Source organism: Pleurodeles waltl, chromosome 1_2 (assembly GCF_031143425.1).
Source record: "Pleurodeles waltl isolate 20211129_DDA chromosome 1_2, aPleWal1.hap1.20221129, whole genome shotgun sequence".
NCBI lineage: Eukaryota > Metazoa > Chordata > Amphibia > Caudata > Salamandridae > Pleurodeles > Pleurodeles waltl.
This window is the reverse complement of record NC_090437.1, coordinates 1014618057-1014638086: the sequence shown is the minus strand read 5'-3', so window position 1 is coordinate 1014638086 and position 20030 is coordinate 1014618057. Positions and strand designations below refer to the sequence as shown.

The 20030-nt window shown below is 41.3% G+C and overlaps 1 protein-coding gene across 4 annotated transcripts in view; it reads left to right on the top strand.

Annotated features, from left to right (window-relative positions):
* Positions 1–20030, top strand: part of LIMCH1 (LIM and calponin homology domains 1) — a 662913-nt gene that overhangs the window by 493697 nt on the left and 149186 nt on the right. For all 4 annotated transcript variants that reach the window (XM_069201855.1, XM_069201848.1, XM_069201843.1 and 1 more), the window contains exons 10-12: positions 3191–3499; positions 7441–7698; positions 9050–9391. In XM_069201855.1, coding sequence (XP_069057956.1) covers positions 3191–3499; positions 7441–7698; positions 9050–9391 — 909 coding nt within the window. The remainder of the gene's footprint in view (positions 1–3190; positions 3500–7440; positions 7699–9049; positions 9392–20030) is intronic.

The following is a 20030-nucleotide window of genomic DNA, read 5'->3' as shown; positions in this document are numbered from 1 at the left end:
TTCATCACCGAAGTAGGTGCGTAACACCATGGAATTTTATCAATAGTTTGTATCTGCCGCTCTTGGTTGATGAGGATAGCCTCTTCTGGGTATGTGGCTGGAAAATCATTTGGAGAGCAGCGGGCAGGTCCAATGTGTTCTTTTGACCAATGATCTCAGGCCGTTATTATGGACAAATATGACAAATCAAATACAGAGCCCAAGGCACAGAGGCTGATTGACAAGGGGACAGTAGAGAGGACTGCAAAATGTGTACAGTTGACGAGATTATCGGTTTGAACAAAAGCGTTACTTTGAGATAAGCAGAAACTTAGAAAGATAAAGTATTGATTCTAGTGATGGGTTTATTATTGTCGTCAAGTGATAACTCCTGTGAAATAAGGAGGGGACCTCTTAATCTGGGTAGACTCCCCAAGATCAAGATACCACACAATTACTGAAATGAGATTGTATGTTTTTGGTTTTGTGAACTATTCTCGGGCTGTTTTTATTTACACCAAAACAACTTCCCCTTTAAAACATTGTTAACCATTTGCATGAATGAATACAAAATATATTAATTCAGTAACCTAGGTAAAGAAGGTAGTCAAGAAACGCCTGTTGATTAGCCCTTCCAAGTCCTACCTGTTGCTCACATGGTTGCCCGCCCAGATAGTCCCTGTAGCTTTGCATACTGAGGGGCCCTTGCCAGACCGTGGGGCCCCTTCCAGATTCTTAAAGAATACTTTCTACTCCCTAACTAGGGAGAAGGGCCAGTTAGTGTAATCCCTGTGGGGACCACCGGCACCCTTCTGGGTACCCCAGAAACTAGGCCATAACTTGGTTTCATCTCCTCCTTCCCCAGGGCATTAATGTGGAGGACGTGCGAAGGGCTTGACATAGTTGCATAAAGCCCACCCTCAATCCATCTTTTTACCGGTAGAGCTGCAAAGACTACACTTGGGGTAAAAGAATCCACTATCCACTTTATAAGAATTGTACCACATTTTTGTTGCATGATGCCCAGGTGTTGACCTGTCTTGTGGCCAACAATGAGCCTACCAAGCCAAAATGAAACAGAAACAAATACGAAAAAACATGCAGTGCGCCAACACACTCCTGTAACAAGAACCCCTCCATCTCTGGCAAACAGATAACTCAGCAAAATATATGGGCCTGGGTAATGGGACAAAAAAATCATACAACAGTCTGATGAAGCAGGTGGCAGCTGGAGATACAAGCAAACAAAGAGATTTCTTGCCCACACCTTTGACCCCAGTACTAGGCACATCCTTCCCCACCCCAGCCAATCAACACCCGCATTACTGCAATTACACGTTTGCAGGCTCACACTAAACCCTCCAATCAGTATTTGAAAAATGCCTCCAACATTGCCGCTGGGCCCCTCCTCTTCCACCATATCTGCTCCTGCTGTCAGCACACACCAATGCAAGGTGTGCCTAGAATCAGTTTTTCGAATGATAGTCAGTGAAAAATGTTCTGTTTAGAAGTTGTTCTAAAGGGGAAGCATGAGCGAGCAAGCTTGTGGATAGTTCTTTGACAAGATGCCAAATGTGGCAAGTGAAGCGCATTTCATGTGGTATTTTTCTGGATTTACAAAACGTTTATTGTGCATTACTGCAAAGCAAATGTAAAAGACATACATTATACTTTATTTGCACTGTACAAATTAATATAGACTATCTAGGATTCTGGATCAATTTACAAACCAATTATTTCTGTTTGCCTACCAAACATTGGTTTTTCATCGTTTGCAAGAGACTACTAGTGATGGGACAAGACAAGGCTCTTACTAAGAGTTCACATGTACACATGGAAAAGAAAATTAGCTATACAGCCTACGTGTACATTTCGTTAAACAGTCACCAAACATCTCTCTAAAATATTGTCTCTCTGATTGTTACGAGATGTGGTCACGAGACTTGAGCTTAGATTTTCAATTAAAGACAAGTTTTAGCCATTTCCATTTCTCATTATTTAGAGACTTAAATCCTTTAATAGTAGCCAAAGCTGAGTCTTTGAGCTGTACTCCAGTTTACAATTTTAGAGACATACTAATAACATCTTTGAAGTTATATAAAACAATACTACAAAGCTTCAACCTTTGCCATCTCAGGTTCTGTTCCCAAGATATAGAATAACATCTCTGTTGAAATAAGATGGGGGCCCTCCCTTCCCTCCTTCAAACCTCAACTGAAGTCACTCCAAATGAGGATCAACACACCCTGCCACCCAGTGCTTAATTTGAGCCAGTGGTTTCCGGTGCGGGTCTCCGGCACTTATTTTTGAGGGCCAGCACTTATGTTTCTGCCTGAAGCATTTACTGTGAGCCAAAGGCACATATGGGAAAGACGGAGAAAGAGAAAAACGAGAGTCACAAAGGGGGAACACAGAAAGCTGCAAGAGTGAGCTGAAAGGTATGGAGAGGCTGTTAAAAAAAATTTTTTTAAAAAAAATTAAATTGATTAACGAGACCTGAGCTGGTTTCAGAATCATGCTACCTCAGTATTCCATGCTCACACATTTAATTGCAGCAGCCGTGTGTTTCAGAGGAGAGCTTTGGGCACCGGCACGTTTTCATTTACAAATTAAGCACCGCTGCCACCTACCCAATGAAAATACTTTGTACAAAATACATATTTGGACTTGCACTAATAACCAGGGACTACAGTGTGATACGGTTGACCATCTTGTAACCTATTGTGACGCAAGGGTGTTCCTTTCTTTCCCCAAAGGTGTAAAGCGCACTTTAACATATTTTTAGAAAGTATCAGCGCAATAACATATCTAAATAAAATGCAATAAAAGACTCTGTTAAGGAGGGCAGCATTGACCTACCAAAGAGAATGGTTGAAGCATGTATTAGTTTCTTCTGTGGCGAAGCTGTGTAATAATGTTGTCTTATATGTCCTCCCAACTCAATCTCAGTTTACTAGATGATTCAATTTTTGGCTAGAGGTTTGTGTATGTCAGTGTCATTGTCACTGTTAAGTGACCGCCCTGTTTGTTGGAGTTTTCAGAAGAGAGCAGAACGCTTTGTGTGTCATAAATAAAAAAAAATTTAGTTTGGTGTACTCATGACATCATGAATGTGGTTTATACTAACAGCATTCACTTGCACGCGCTATTTATTTATTTTTTGCTCTTTTCCTATATAAAGTGCAAAATAATGTTTACTTTTAACTACTAGTCCTAATCAAACCTCTGAAGATCATGGCACCAAGCCAGGAACACCAGATATCATCCTTCGTAAAGAGAACACGTTTTTGGTAGGCTATCATGGTAAGGGCTCGGACTCCGAGGAGGACAACGATGAGTGCAGAGTTCCTGATATCCAGAAGGATGACCTTGCAACCCGAAGAATAAGGATGAGCCAGATCAAGCCAACTCCAGTCAGTCAGCTTCCTCTCGGACTCTACGCAGTCCAAAAGGGAAACAAGCGAGAAGATCTCCGACTGCCCGCTCAGGAGCATTCGGGGACGAGCCCAGCTCTGACCAGGTATCACAAGCAACCCAAATGTTTTTATTTTACCCTCTTTTTATCTTGTACTGCATAGAGGAGGCATGTTAGTTCAGAATCAAATTTATAAGAATTTGGTCTACATCTTATTTATAAAAGCTGGGGTCTTGATACTAGTCCGTTTTTCTTTCTTGTTAGGACTTTGTGTTCGGCCCAAACAGCCGGAAGTAGTTACTTCTTGGTGAGGGAGCAAAGGAAACCGAGATAGGGGCAGTGTGTGGAACATTGAGGAGATGAGTCCAAAGGACATTAAAGTTCAAAGAATATAGTTTTAAATATCTTCTGAGTGGGTTGGGATTAGGTTCAATTCAGATGAGAAGTGCTCCAGAGTTGGGATTGTGCATATATGTTCAAATATGTTTTGCCTTTAATTACCCACAGATTATCTGCTATCAGTACTTCAGTTCCTGTTTAAATCCATATCTTTAAGGTGATCGTTAGTGCATTACTTATGATTGTTGTGATCCACCCTCAAATCATATCATTTTTCATTTAACTGGATAATATGAACAACTGTTTACAGCGCTTGGAAAATAAAAAGTAATAACCACCACATGCAAAAACATTGCCTTTAAAGGGGCACACCAGAACGCGGGGGTCTGCAAACATTTCGGAACAAATCTAATAATTAGCAGAATCCACACCAAAGGTCACAGGTGACTGTAAGCAAACGGTTCTGTGTGGATTCCTTTAGTCCCCATTCGCGATCACTCTACCTACTTTTTCATCTCCCTTTCCATACTAAAGCAGCTTGTTATTCGAGCAAGTCCATTCCAGCCTCCGTGCTTGCAGCTCCTGGGTCTGCGCCATGGATGTGCTTATCATATGGTGGTAACAGCATCTATTCCTCTCTTGCAAGCCGTCTCCACTCCCTTTGAAGTGCTGTCATTTAATTACCTGCTCTGACTCCCATCGCCTGGTAACGCTTTGATGTGTGTGTGGTCCTCAGTAGAGTGCCAGCTAATTAACCTGTACTTAAGATATTCTGTTAGTGGTCGGTCTAATCTTGATTGTATAAGTGTGGGGCAGGTTGTCTGCATTTTGTTTTGGACTTATAATGAGGTAGTAATTGTCAAACAATGTTTTTCAAAGTAAGTTTAAAAAAAAAAAGATTTTTAGAAGATTGAAAATCAGATTTTTTTCTAACAATTTTTTTTTTATGGGCACGGACAGGCTTCACTGCAAATACTTGAATTTTCAGCTAATCTCTATAAACTTGTTTTCTCTGTTAAGCACGGCACACAGTAGGAATGAATATTTTTTGAGCATTACTTGGAGTTATGCTGTAATAAGCGATGCAAAAAAGCTTGGAAAAATAATGCCCCTTTCCCCAAAACGTAAGCTAGTTTTTGCATTCAATTACTTTTTCGCGATTCATAAGGAAGAACCTGGGAAATGTTTCCTTCGCTTGATTTTGCGCTTCTGTTTCCACTACTTGAGAAGCTATGGATTTCTAATGCCCTCCTGGTTTGACCCAGAATTAATTGACTATTCAAAATTCTGGAGTGAGTAGCACTTGTGCTCATCTCCTGTTGGGTGCAAAGAGAATTCCCAGGTGCAGAAACTGTTTACTCGTGATTTTTCACTTAATTCATAACTCTAAATTAAGTCGTGCATGTTGATTTATTTTTAACCCAATAGTGACAACATGGGAATGTCACTTATTACATGCATACCTACCTAGATCACACCAGGCCCTCACTAGAAAGATAAGGCTTGCAAAGTAAACTTAGCAAATGACCTATTTATCGCTAATTTTTGCTCAGAGCTTTGCATCGTAGCACAATCATTATATGGGGCCAGATGAGTGCGGTAGGCACGAAGCTGGCTCCAAACATCTTGAAGCCAATATTTCTGGTAAACCTGCCACGAAAGCATCTCCCCTCTTAAAAGTACTCATCAGGTCCCTCAGCTGCAACTGACGGACATGGAGCAGTCCATACACACAACTCTGACCGGTGTCTTTCCTGTCAAAAAGTATGAAATATAGATTTAAGCATTTTGTAAACACCCACTTTGGATAGAATTCCACATTTTTGCCACGCTTTCAACCTACACGGTTTGCAGTATGCTCTATGTGACCTACACCAAATAATTTGAGTGGTGTTACAGGACCCTGGACAAAGTGTGATCCTGCAAGAACAAACCCAGTGATCACTCACAGCTTGTCTGTAGAATAAGTACAGACTTCAGCTTGACACATCAATACCTACGCACCTTCATAACTTAATATCTCGGTTCCAGTGAGACCAACCTTCTTCCCTTGCGCCCAGATCCCATCTCCAGTAGCAGTATTTGGCATTTGGTAACGTTGTATAACTGTACCCTGACTATGAGCTGAATTATGCGAAACACTGCTGTTTGTGTTTATCCACAATAGCAACAGTGAACACTTTTAAAGCGGACAGACGCACAGTTATGACTCCTACACTGTAATAACAAGTTCAGAATATATGCCCCAACCAAATACGACTTAGCAAGACCACCATTGCCTTGAAAAAGCTCAAAGGGGGATCCTCCCAGCCAGAGCAAATCACATTGGCTGGTGTGATGATCAACAAAATAAATGTTGACACAGTTTTCGGCTTCGTGATTTCTTACTTGCAAACCACCACAAAATGTGGCTTAAGAATCCTGAATTTCAGTTCTTACTTAATTGCTCATGCTCCAGTGGGGGTTGGGTCAGTCACAGTCAAGCGATCAGCACCTTACAGAACCGTGGCGGGCAGTTGCCTATCAGATGTCCACTGACCTTTTCTTTTAAAAACTCATATTTTTGTAACATATGAAGCCATAGCACAGTTTAAGGTGGAGCACTGGCAGCCAAGTCCCTCTTCTTCACTGCCACAAGTTAGTGTCACTTGACAGCACACTCCAGAAGAGTGCAAAGCCACGGACCTCAAAAGATACCACCAGTGTCCACGAAGGCCATGTATAGTTCCAAGAAAGAACCAGAAGTAAAATCGAGAAGTCTCAGTGGCAGTCTAATAAGCGGGATGGTAGAGAAGTGCTGTTTTTTATCCCTTCAATGAAATTTGCTTGTTGGAATATTTTAAGTGGCAGCCACCAAAGTATTATAATCGGAACAGTGATGGCAGATTTACTGTTGGTTTTTGTTGAGAAGGAACTTTTGTGCATTGAGATTGTATGTAGACGATGTGCAGTTTGTTTGGTAGCTCTCTTAAATATTGAATCACATTTGTGAGAATAAAGCAGATCAGTTAACGTGGATGAGAATTGTACTGTGGGTAATGCCTGGTAGAACATATGCAGTCTTTGTGTAACACCAACTTTGTTGAAACTTGTAATATGGGTCGGATTTACTTATAAAATCAATATTTTAGGATCATCGTGGAAGCAAAGCACATTGTCTTGTGAGCGTTTTGTAAAACGTTTCTTATATGCAAAATGGTACAAGTTGTTTCTGCCTTTTTTGTGAGCTTTAGACAGAGAAAATATGCGGTGCAGATGTCTCCATTTTCGCTTGTTTGAAATATCAGCCCTTCCTGCAGCCTAATTAGACTTCTTTAATGTGGCTTTCTGAAATGTTAAACAAATTGGATTTGAGCGAGGAAGGAAAAATCAACAGCTGTTAACCAAAGAGGCTTGATTTAGGATGGTGACTAAGTTTAGTAGTGGCGGGATTAGAAGTGTCTGTCAGGTTCAAGATGTATCAGCAGGAGTCGCTCATTCAGTAACGCCTGAGTTACTGTGGCTATCCCTGGTGAGGTGGAGTCCAAGCTGGCATGAAGTACTGACCAAAAAGGAAATTGATATTCATGCCAAGTGATCATAGGTCTTTAACATGCCTGCTATTTTGTTCGTTTTATCAACTTCGCACACTCCTATTAACACGCTGCTGTTGTGTTCCTCCTCCCATCCAATGTTTTCTGTTCCTGTGGAAACGTTTGCTGGTCTAGTCAAAAGCAGGGACGATTGGAAGAGGGGAACCAAATTTTAACACGCAAGGAAAATCCATTTCTGAGTCTCTGTGAGAATGAGTCAGAAGAGGAGGAAGAGCCTGAGAAGATTCCAGATGTTCAAAGAGATGACTTGGCCAAGCGCAAAACTCAAGGCAGCTCTTCGCAGCCTCGGGAGCCACCGAGCTTTGTCAACGTCTCGATAACCAAGGCAGATTTAGAGACCTGGGAGAGGCTAAAAGTGTCGGCTGAAACGAGGTTTGTTGAGATGCATACCTAGACTTCAGTAGATGTGAATGGACACTTGATAGAACGCTATGCACAGATCTATAAACTTCAAGAAAGTAAGACAACCTCCAGTACTCTGGCACTAGGTGTTGTGAACCTTTAGTTGGATTAAGAAAAAGACATCACAGTGACATATAACACCCAATAAGAAGATCACATAAATCCTCCTGTATGTAGTGTGAATAAGAGTAGCTTCTCTTTCCTCTATCACAAGGCTAACATCCGCTGCCATTTTGTAAGTCAGCACGGTTCACACATGCATGCACCTGTTTGCGCACACATACAGGTCCATGACTTCCTTTACACGCTCATTCATCCAGCTGCTTCCTAATTGTCACTGCCATTCCCCTTCTCACCTACTCGCTCTCCTTTCACCTGTTTACAGCATCTGCATAGAAACATATACTTGAGCTTATTTCTCCACTGCAATTACTATCGTGGTTTTGAAGATATGACAAGCCACTTGTTCACAATCTGGTGGACCTGTTGCTGGGAAGAGTGAATATGTGAGGTGTATTAATCTGCTTTGAAGTCTCAAGTGTAATTTCAAATTGTTTTAGAGACTGGGTCTTGCCCCTGACAGACACATATTTTTTAAGAGAATTGCATTGCATTTTTCAATATGGGTGGCTGGAAGACAATTAAGTAGCCACAGTGCACCCAGACCCATGAACTGGATAGATTGTTTTTTGAGGCAGTAGAGACTGAAGTGCTGCACCAGCAAGAAAAGGAGATCGCCCTAACTTTGGCATGCGACGGTGTAGTTACCAAAGGGTTGTTTTGCACTAAAAGTATTTATTTATATATACATGTAGTTTGCACCTGAAAAGTAGGCCCTCTTTTGAATGCAGTCGAACATTTTGATGCATTTTTTACCATAAGTCGTATGTCCCAACATAAATTTGGTTTTGAGAAGAGTGTAGGCTCTGAGATCCACATAAGTGTTCACTAGGTTAGAGCCTGCAGTTGTGATGAAATACTGTTTTAATACAAGCCTTACACTATTGCCTAACTGCGAAAAATAAAAATATTACCTTCACAATCAAACACATTTTTTTTATATGATACAATTTTTTTTATTGTTGATGAGTAATTTAAATAGAAACATGCTTAATGTACTCTTTAACGTTTACAAAATACTCTCAACTTTTTCAAAAAGTATTCCTTAAAATGTAGCCTCTTTACATACATTACTTTGGCGTCATCATTAGACGAGTAAGCATTTATTTTGTTTGCCCTAGTGTGCTTCTATTTTTTCTTGTGGTGCTAAACCTTTATTTCTTCTTTTACGTTTTCCTTTCTTTGATGTTTGGCTGGTCAGTGATGATGAGTCCAGGCTTCCCTTGCATAAAGATAAATCTGATTCAAAAGCCACAGAGGAAGTGCCAGTGTCAGTTGAGGATGACCTCGCCTGCCGTAAGGCAAGAGAGTCCAGAAAGAGGGGTCACCCCAGGCAGAGGTTTGTGCACTTTGGACCCGTTACCGAGATTGACCAGCAGAAATGGGAGAAGCTTAGCATAGCTAAGCCCGAGGCTGTTGGCGAAGCTGCAGTAGAAAAATCTAGTTCCCAAGCTTGCGCTGCAGCAGCGTCAACTTCTCCAGCTTGTGCACCAATCACCTGCACCAAAGAGCTGGAAGAGGAGGTGTTGCATCCTGACCCCAGGTATTTGAGACTGTTTAGTGGCTATTAACTGTGTCGAGTTTGGATTGTGACAAGATAACTGCATGCAAGACGGACATAGGTTTTTAGAAAAAGAGATTGTGTTCTAACAAGCAACAGGAAAGACTAACTTTGGTCCAGTTCCTTATGCTTTGCAAGATTTAACTTTGGTTAATGAGAACATTTGTGCTTGCTTTTTCAAGAGTGATGTTGGAGTCTCCCGGAAAGCATCCACCAGGCAGATTTCATAAACTGTTTGCTCGCTAAAGTGATACTTTAAGAAAGCTTTTGTAATCCTCTATCATTTACTGTGAGAGTGCTGTCCTGAGTCTCTCCAGCAGACCTTATCAGCCCACTTTTGCCTTTATCACAAGTCACTGGACCTCATGAATGCCAGTAGATTTTGCAAACAGGCTAAAAGTCGCAGACTTAGCAGGAGCAGTTCCCACTGGTGAACCCTAGATGTGTCAGTGGGTATCGTCCCACAAAGTTTCCCCTTGAATTCTTAGCCAGTTCTTATATGAGAGGTGTGGGCCATAAAAGTATAAGTATGCTTACATGTTTTGGGCTACAGAAGCGAAAGATGTCTCATTGGGAAGCTGAGAGGCTTTGGGTGGTTGGAAGAGTGGGAGGATTTAGGGCTCCCCTGAAATCTGCCAGGCTTGGGGGGAAGGGAGCAAGCTGAGGTGCAGAAGTTACCATGGAGAGCATGATTTGCAGTTGTTATCAATTGTATATAGATAGTACCCTTGCTAAAGGGTTTACATAGTTTTCTGATCTGATGCATGCTGAGCAAACCAATCCATTCATGATCTCTTTCAACATCAGGAAGGAAGGTTTTAAAAGTGTGCCTTTTTAAGCTAGGCTACTCAAAAGCAACATGCCTTGTGCACACTAACTGCTTAATGTTTGGCTTCAGATTCAAACTGGTTTGTTATTTCTTTATAATTATCATTTTCTCCTCTTGCCAACAAAATCTACTAGTGAGGTAATAATGTTGACAGCAAAGGAAGTTTCCAGAGAAGTTCCTACCATATTAGTATCTCAGAAGCAGACTTCAACCAACCTAAGTGAAGAGCTGGAAGTTAGTAAAGAGGAGACGTGCCGCCCAGTGCCTTCTAGAGATGACATGGGTATGAGAAGGCTAGGTGCATTTCGGAAAATGGCTTGTCCTGTTGGAAATGTACTCTCACCAGTTTCAATTGTTCATCATCGTGTGCAGAAGAAGAGATTTCCTGAAATGTGCTTAGCGACTCATCTGAAAGAAGAGAGGTTAGAAGTTGCAAGACAAGAGCTCCACGCTTCTGGCCTGCTGCTGATGTCTCATAGGAGCATTGGAAGGTGCAAGGCAACAGCTGTGAGCTTTGTGAGAGATTATTGACTATCTTTGGTGCTTGAAAGGCATACTAGAGGATGCTCAACTGTAGTGTGAGCTTGTTGCAAGGTTTTGGTGTATGAAAGAAAATGTGAGAATGCAAGGCAATAGCAGTGAGCTAATTGCTTAATAATTTGGGCACTGCCACTAGCTTTGGTGGCACTGAGTACACACATGTAATGCAACTCTTACTAACATTTTAACCTTTCCGCACATAAAAGGATAGGTGGGAACAAACTATTGTTAGAATGAGTGTTGACAACCTACGTCACAAAACATTTGACTCCCAATTACTTCACTGGACCTGGGTGCAGCAAGGACTACATTGTGAAACCTCTGCAGAGTTCTTGTTTTTCACTGTGTTCTTCCCCACAGCCACTGATCTTCTAGCCATTGTAAGACAATTTGACATCTACTTATAAATCGTTTACAATGATAAACTTCTTTGGACTTTAAAGCAATTAAATTCAGTTTTGGTTTGAAAGTAACTACCAGCTGCACAATCCTCAATGGCTGTATGGTAAAAAGGCCTACTTTATTCAAAAGGCATTAATGTATATTTTTGTTTAGTTGAGCTGTAATTCTCTAAACTGATATCAAGGCCATTTCGCTGCTCAAGGAAAGCAGGAGGAGATTTGGTAAATGACTCGGCTTGAGATAAATTATGCTGATTGATGGAGAAGAAAGATGGAAAAAAATCCAAATTGTCTATAGTGGCCCAGTCCCTTTGGAAAAGTTTGAGGGTAGGTCCCTATGAAGTCTGATGGTGAGTTAGAGAATTATTTGAAGATAAATGTTTCCAAAGCTTTTTTGGAAGGTTGCATAGATGGCAGTTGATCGCAGACCAGAATCTAACAAATTCTAGAGGTGGGTTGTCTTTTGGTCTGGTGGTTTTTCTACCTTGTGTGCTTTTTTTCTCTTATGCTTATTACGGTTGATCAAATGTGAATTGCTGGATCTAATTCTTGACCCAAGTTGTACTAGGGAGATTTCTCTCAAGATTTTGAAAACTAATCTTAGGACTCTGAGTTCTATCCTTTTTTATCTGAAAACCAATGAAATTATTATAGGTCTGGGGCAATGTGATTCTGTTTCCTGGAACTGGGATAGTATTGTGTCTTGATTTTAAATTATTTGTAGGTTTTGGAAGTTTGTGCTCAGGATGCCAATGTAGCGTACAAGCATTAGTCCAGCCAAGACGAGAGTAAGGCTCTTATATGCTAATTTGTTTGGTTTACTTGTAATTAAGGTGGGACTGTTCTCAGTATTAGGGCTTGAAAGTTAGTGTTCTTTGTCATTGGAGTGATTTGTTGCCTGAATGAGAGGTAGATGTCGACCCAAATTCCCAGACTTTTTTAAAATCAATGTTGGGGTAGAGCACCTACGTTCTATAGGCTACTGGGCTATTATATATAATAATAAAGAAAAAACTAATCTTACCATAGATCCACATTCAATAGTCACTTTAATGCTCTCTCTCTCTATACAGTGTGTGTATATATATAAATATATATATGTATATGTGTATTATACTTTTTCCAACTAGTGTTGGGCTCGGAGTGTTACAAGTTGTTTTTCTTCGAAGATGTGTTTTCGTGTCACGGGATCGAGTGACACCTCCTCTTCGGTTCCATTGCGCATGGGCATCGACTCCATGTTAGATTGTTTTCTTTCTGCCGTCGGGTTCAGATGTGTTTCCTTTCGTTCTGAAAGTTCGATTCAGAAAACGTAGAAAACGCCTTATTTTCATCTATATTGTATAGATCGGGTTTACATCTTACATCAACACATCGGTACAGTCGGAGAAGACAACTTTACTCGCCCATCGGGGTGCGCGCGCCCCTCTTCGGCCTAGTCGGGCCGACCGCGTGGAAGCCTCATGGATCGGACTCCATTCCAATTCTGCCCTCGGTGCCACGCAAAATTCCCTTATACAGACCAACATCTTGTCTGTAATCTTTGCCTTTCCCCAGATCATCGGGAAGAAAATTGTGAGGCCTGTTGATCCTTCCGGTCCAAAAAGACGCTTCGGGACAGGAGGGCTCGGAGACTCGAGATGGCGTCCAGAAGCTCTGAACATCTCAAAGTGGAGGCGGAAGAGATCATGCAGACAGAGGTTCCGACTCCGACCAGGAATCCGAGGAAGACAGACCGGTCACGGCAGGACAACATGCGAGTACGCCTGCCCCTGTACCATCACAAAGACAGAAGCATAAGGCCTTGGGTACGCCACTGCGGGAAGGCCTTGGCTCGGCCCGAAAAAAGACGTCCGGTGACCAAACTGCCAGTTCGGCACCGAAAAAGGCCACTCCTCCGAAACCATCGGAGTCGATAAAAGGCTCTGTTTCCGACTTGAGTAAACACCATCTTTTGGAGTCGAAAATGTGGAAATCCCTTTCGGAGCAGAGATCATGCACTACACCATCTTTTTCGATACGGAAAAAGCTGGCTGTGGAACCGAAAAGAGCAGGATACACAGAGGAACATGGACTTTCAAGACTAAAAGAAAGCCACAAAACCTCTGAAGAGGAGACTCCAGTACAGCCAATACTTGAGGTAATGGATGAGAGGCAAGCCAGGATTCATATCCACAAGGAAACTGGCAGAATCCTAACAGCACCTCCTCCAAAACCAAAGAGGAAGTTAGCCTTTCAGGAGGAATTGGACACTATGCAGCCTCCAGCTAAAGTGCCAAAGCTGAAGGAGAGACCACCACCTGCTCAATTTTCTCCTCCTCATTCTCCTCCTCACTCTCCACACCTGCATACCTCTCCTCCTACCAGTCCTACACCAGTGCAGTCACTATCACATTCTTTTGACAAAATAGGACAATGTAGATCCATGGGATTTTTATGACGCAGATCCCATTCCCAACAACGACCCGGACTGCTATCCTTCTAAGCCTTCACCACCTGAGGATAGCACGGTGTACAATCAGGTTTTAGCTAGGGCTGCAGCATACCATGGTGTCACCATGCACACTGAACCGTTGGAGGAGGATTTTTTGTTTAATACACTCTCCTCCACACATTCAAAATACCAGTCCCTCCCCATGCTCTCAGGCATGCTAAAACATGCCAATCAAATATTTAATGAGCCAGTTAAAGCAAAGATAATTACGCCCAGGATAGAGAAAAAATACAAACCACCTCCCTCCTGATTATATAACTCAACAAATTCCTCCAGATTCGGTAGTAGTAAGCGCTGCCAGAAAAAGGGCAAACTCCCAGTCATCAGGTGATGCACCCCCACTCGACAAAGAAAGCAGGAAGTTTGAGGCTGCAGAGAAGAGAGTTGCATCCCAAGCAGCGAATCAATGGAGGATAGCTAACTCACAGGCACTGTTAGCTAGATACGAAAGGGCCCATTGGGATGAGATGCAAGACATAATTAAGCATCTCCCCAAAGAACATCAAAAAAGGGCACAACAAATAGTGGAGGAAGGGGAAGCCATCACCAATATTCAAATTAGATCTGCCCTAGATGCAGCAGACACCGCTGCGAGTAGTGTCAACACTGCTGTAACAATAAGGAGGCATGCATGGCTCAGGTCCTCGGGTTTTAAACCTGAAATACAGCAAGCGGTGTTAAATATGCTGTTCAATAAAAAACAACTTATTGGCCCAGAAGTTAACACTGCCATTGAGAAACTGCGCAAAGATTCAGACACAGCAAAAGCAATTGGTGCACTATACACCACACCATACAGGGGATCCTTTCGGAAACCTCAGTTTAGAGGTGGATTTAGATCACAACCAGCAGAGGCATCCACATCACAGGCAAAACCAACCTACCAACCACAATACCAACAAGGTGGTTTTAGGGGCACATAAAGGGGGCAGTATCCCAAAAATAGAGGGAAGTTTCAAATCTCTAAACAAACTCCACCGCACCCTAACAAGTGACTTGGCTCATCCCCTTTCACTCCACACCTCTCCTGTGGGGGGAAGACTGCATCAGTTCCACACCAGTTGGCAAAACATTACCCCAGACAGTTGGGTACTATCAAAACAACACAAACTATCCACAGAACACATCAATCTGTTACAGGAAGAAGTCAAATCTCTATTACTCAAACAAGCAATAGAACTTGTCCCACAAGATCAAGTAGGGACAGGAGTTTATTCTCTATACTGCCTGATTCCCAAAAAAGATGGCACCCTCAGACCAATATTAGATCTCGGGACCCTCGATCTTTACATCCTGTCAGAATATTTTCACATGGTAACTCTTCAAGATGTTATCTCACTACTCCAAAAAACACGATTTCATGGCAACATTAGACCTCAAGGATGCGTATTTTCATATACCCATCCATCCTACACACAGAAAATATCTCAGGTTTGTCATTCGAGGAAAGCACTATCAGTTCAAAGTGTTGCCCTTCGGGATAACAAAAGCACCAAGGGTGTTCACAAAATGCCTAGCGGTAGTCGCAGCCTACCTAAGAAGACAACATATACATGTCTGTCCATATCTAGACGATTGGCTAATAAAATCAAACAGTCATACGCAGTGTCAAAACCATACGCATTACGTTATACACTACACACTCTAGGGTTCTCAATAAATTACCAAAAGTCGCATCTACAACCTGCACAAATACAACAGTATCTGGGTGCAATACTGAAACACTCAAAAAGCGCTAGCATGTCCAAATATGCAAAGAATACAAGCATTCCAAGACATAATTACATAGATACAGACAAATCAACAGTACACTGTCAGATTTGTCATGAAACGTTTAGGGATGATGGCATCCTGTATTGCAATTGTTCCACACACAAGACTAAACATGCCGCCTTTACAACAGTGCCTTGCACAACAATGGCCACAGGTACATGGTCAGCTTCAAGATCTAGTGTTGATAGACCGCCAAACATGCATGTCCCTTCAGTGGTGGAATTCCACAAATCTAAACAAAGGGCGGCCATTTCAAGACCCTGTGCCTCAGACCATAATTACAACAGATGCATTGATGATTGGTTGGGGAGCTCACCTCAACAATCACAACATTCAAGGACAATGGGATGCAACACACAAACAGCTACACATAAATCACTTGGAATTGTTAGCTGTCTTCTAGAACTCAAAGCTTTTCAGCCTCTTCTCACACACAAGAATGTCCTTATCAAAACAGACAACATGACAACCATTTATTACCTAAACAAACAAGGAGGGACACATTCATCCCAACTCTCCCTTCTAACCTAGAAAATTTGGAAATGGGCAATCCACAACCAAATTCACCTGGTAGCACAATACATTCCAGGGATACACAACCATTTGGCAGATGTTCTCAGCAGAAATCATCAACAAACACACAAGTGGAAAATTCACCCTCAAGTTCTTCAAAAATACTTTCAATAACGGGGAACACCAAACCTAGATCTTTTCGCCTCAAGCGAAAACGCAAAATGCCAAAACCTCGCATCCAGACACCCACATCCCCTATCCAAGGGCAATGCTCTGTGGATCAATTGGTCAGGGATATTTGCTTACGCTTTTCCCCCCTCCCACTCATTCCGTTTGTAGTCAACAAATTGCGTCACAACACACTCAATATGATACTCATAGCACCAACGTGGGCCCGTCAACCGTGGTACACAACATTGTTAGACCTCTCAGTAGTATCACATCCCAAACTCCCAAACAGACCAGACCTGTTGACGCACAACAAAGGACAAATCAGGCACCCAAATCCCAACACACTCAATCTGGCGATTTGGCTCCTGAGATCATAGAGTTTGGATATTTACAACTACCATCAGAATGTATGGACGTTATTAAGCAAGCAAGAAAACCCACTACTAGACAGTGCTATGCTAACAAATGGAAAAGATTTGTATATTACTGTCAATCTTAACTGATTGCCCCACTTACAGTATCAATACAAGATATTGTATGCTATTTACTTCATTTACAAAAATCAAACTTAGCATTCTCTTCCAAAAAAATACATCTTACCGCAGTTTCAGCATATTTACAAAATATACAGCATAGCTCCTTATTTAGAGTTCCTGTTAAAGCTTTCATCAAAGGCTTAAAACACATTATTCCACCCAGGACACTGCCAGTTCCCTCTTGGAATTTAAACATATTGCTTACGTGACTTATGAGCCCACCATTTAAACCTATGCACTCATCCCAAATGCAATTCTTAACATGGAAGGTTGCCTTCCTAGTCGCAATTACGTCATTACGAGGAGTCCGTGAAATTCAAGCATTCACTATTGAAAAACCGTTCCTACAAGTACACAAACATAAAGTTGTACTAAGAACAAACCCCAAATTTCTTCCAAAGGTAGTATCGCCTTTTCATATAAATCAAACAGTGGAACTACCAGTCTTCTTCCCACAGCCAGATTCTGTGGCAGAAAGAGCTCTACATACATTATACATTAAAAGAGTACTAATGTACTATATAGACAGAACAAAACCATTCAGAAAAACCAAACAGCTGTTTATAGCTTCTCAAAAACCTCATACAGGTAACCCCATTTCAAAACAAGGATTAGCAAGATGGATTGTAAGATGCATCCAAACATGCTACATTAAAGCCAAAAGACAACTCTTAGTTACTCCTAAAGCACATTCTACAAGGAAAAAAGGTGCTACAATGGCTTTTTTAGGAAATATACCAATGGCTGAAACATGTAAAGCAGCTACTTGGTCAACGCCACATACATTCACTAAACACTACTGTGTAGATGTTTTAGCAACACAACAAGCCCCAACAAGCCACAGTAGGTCAAGCTGTACTAAAAACATTATTTCAAACAACTTTAACTCCTACAGGCTAACCACCGCTTTTATGGGAGGACAAACTTCTTTGTAGTCTATGCACAGCATGTGCATCTGCAGGTACCCATACCACCGAACGGAAAATGTCACTTACCCAGTGTACATCTGTTTGTGGCATGTTCCGCTGCAGATTCACATGCACCCTCCCACCTCCCCGGGAGCCTGTAGTCGTTTAAGTTAACAACACTTGTACATATATATAATATATATACAGATTTGCTTAGCATGGACATCTCTTTTCTTTTTCACCTATATACTCTATCACTCCTACCTTACCCTCTGCGGAAAAAAAAATCTAACATGGAGTCGATGCCCATGCGCAATGGAACCTAAGAGGAGGAATCACTTGATCCCGTGACTCGAAAACACTTCTTTGAAGAAAAACAACTTGTAACACTCCGAGCCCAACACTAGATGGCAGAAGTATAATGCACAGCATGTGAATCTGCAGCGGAACATGCCACGAACAGATGTACACTGGGTAAGTGACATTTTCCATCTATATCTATATATATCTATATATCTATATCTATATATATATATATATATAAGAGCGAGAGAGAGATGTTGATTATATATATATATATATATATATATATATATATATATATATATATATATATATATATATATATATATAAATACAACATATACAGAGAGAGAGAGATGCCCTCAAATACAGTGCCATAGGTGTTCGGAGACTTCTTGTTATCTGGAATGGTAGAATCGAAGTGTTGTGAGGAGTTTCCCCAACCCAAAAACAAGAGATCCGGCTATGATTGAATAATAAGGAAAGCTACTGAATATAAAAAGGGGCATATGAGTCGGTCAAAGGATATTTAATAAAATATGGATTTCAATTTCAAAGGATTCCTTTATCCTCAAATATAACGCTGTAGGAGTTCGGAAACTTCTTGTTATCTGGCATGGCAGGAAATGGTAATCTGGAAGTGGTACAATAAATGACAAGCTTGTATGAATCATCATTCAGCTTTGCAAGATGCGGGGTTGAGGATGCATGCTTTGGAGCTTTTAGCGACAATTCTATGCCTTTAGTTGACTGCTGAAATATCATCTACCAGGTCATCCTGAAATATGATGCATGCTGTAGGGCAAGGAGAGGAACAAAAAGGTGATGGGTTGACTGTTTAATTTTAGCCACTGGTACGTACTCTGCTGTATTCCAATCTGTTTTTTGCCGACCAGCCCACCTCGGACAGGAAATGATGATCAACAAATCAGCCTTGGTCCTGCTCAAATAGGAGCAGTGTAGCCCAAACTGTCAGGACAGGTCCCCTCTGAATAGGAACATAATCAATAACAGAGGTTCGGCCTATTTGGGCTTTTACAGCAGGGTGCAGCTTGAATCTTATAGCACTGTGAGCATGGGTCCCTTGTCTCGGCATAGCCACTGCACTGAGGAGAGTAATCAATTGATGAGTTGAATGCTTAAATTAATCTCAGTTACTTTTAATTACTCATAAATGCTTCCCAGTCTCCATAGATCAGCCCAGTAGGAATACACCAACCAAACTGCCTGGCCATATCCCCAGGCAATAGCAGAGGGTGGATATGCAGTTGTATTTGTTTAGCACTTCATAGAAGCTTGTATTTTCTATGAGGTTTGGATGATTTAATATTGGCTGAAATTCATGAAAGAGTGCTGTGAAACTGGAACACTGGGTTTAGTGGCAATCAATGGGGATTTGGCTTGGGTACATTAGAAGTGAAAGATTTTGATCAGCTCTCAGGTTGTGTTCAGCAACCCCAAAATGTGTATTGAGTAATAAGCATTTTTGGATCTTATTTCTACATAATCTGTGTGAATTTCATATTGGATTTTCCCCCCTGGTTTGTTGTATTTTTTTCAGTGCAGAGGAAGTAAAATCCTTATCTCTCCGAGTTGTGGAAAGTCAGAATTGAACCATTTATTGTTGTTTTCCTTATCAGAAGTTTTATATTTCTTAAACATTTACATTTCATTTCTTATTGGGTCATGTCCATCTAATGAGTTGCTGATATTAGTGTACGACATTGTAGACCCTGCAGTAGGACTCGTGAAACACACCTAGGCAAATGCTTTTAAGCCTTATGCTACAGCTTAGTTTGAGCCTAAACAATGTTTTTTTGACAAATGAAATATAAGATGGTAAGACTGTTTAGTTCTTAGTTTATAATTTCGTTCTGATGGATTTATTTCTGTTGTAGTAGAACTTATCACCCGGCTAAATAATGTGTGACATTGAAGGAACAATTATCTTCCCCCTTTTTGTTCTTCACAAATAACAGTTCCTTCTCCCAATCTACAAACAAGAGTTCCCTCAATGATTGAACTGTTAAATTTGCTTTTGGCACTCATGACATTTTAGATTCTCCCTATTACATGGTTACTAGGCTGACTCCTGCCCCTCTTGTAAAATAGTGATGTGGGGAGTTCAAAGTTCATACCTTCCTTACAGTCTG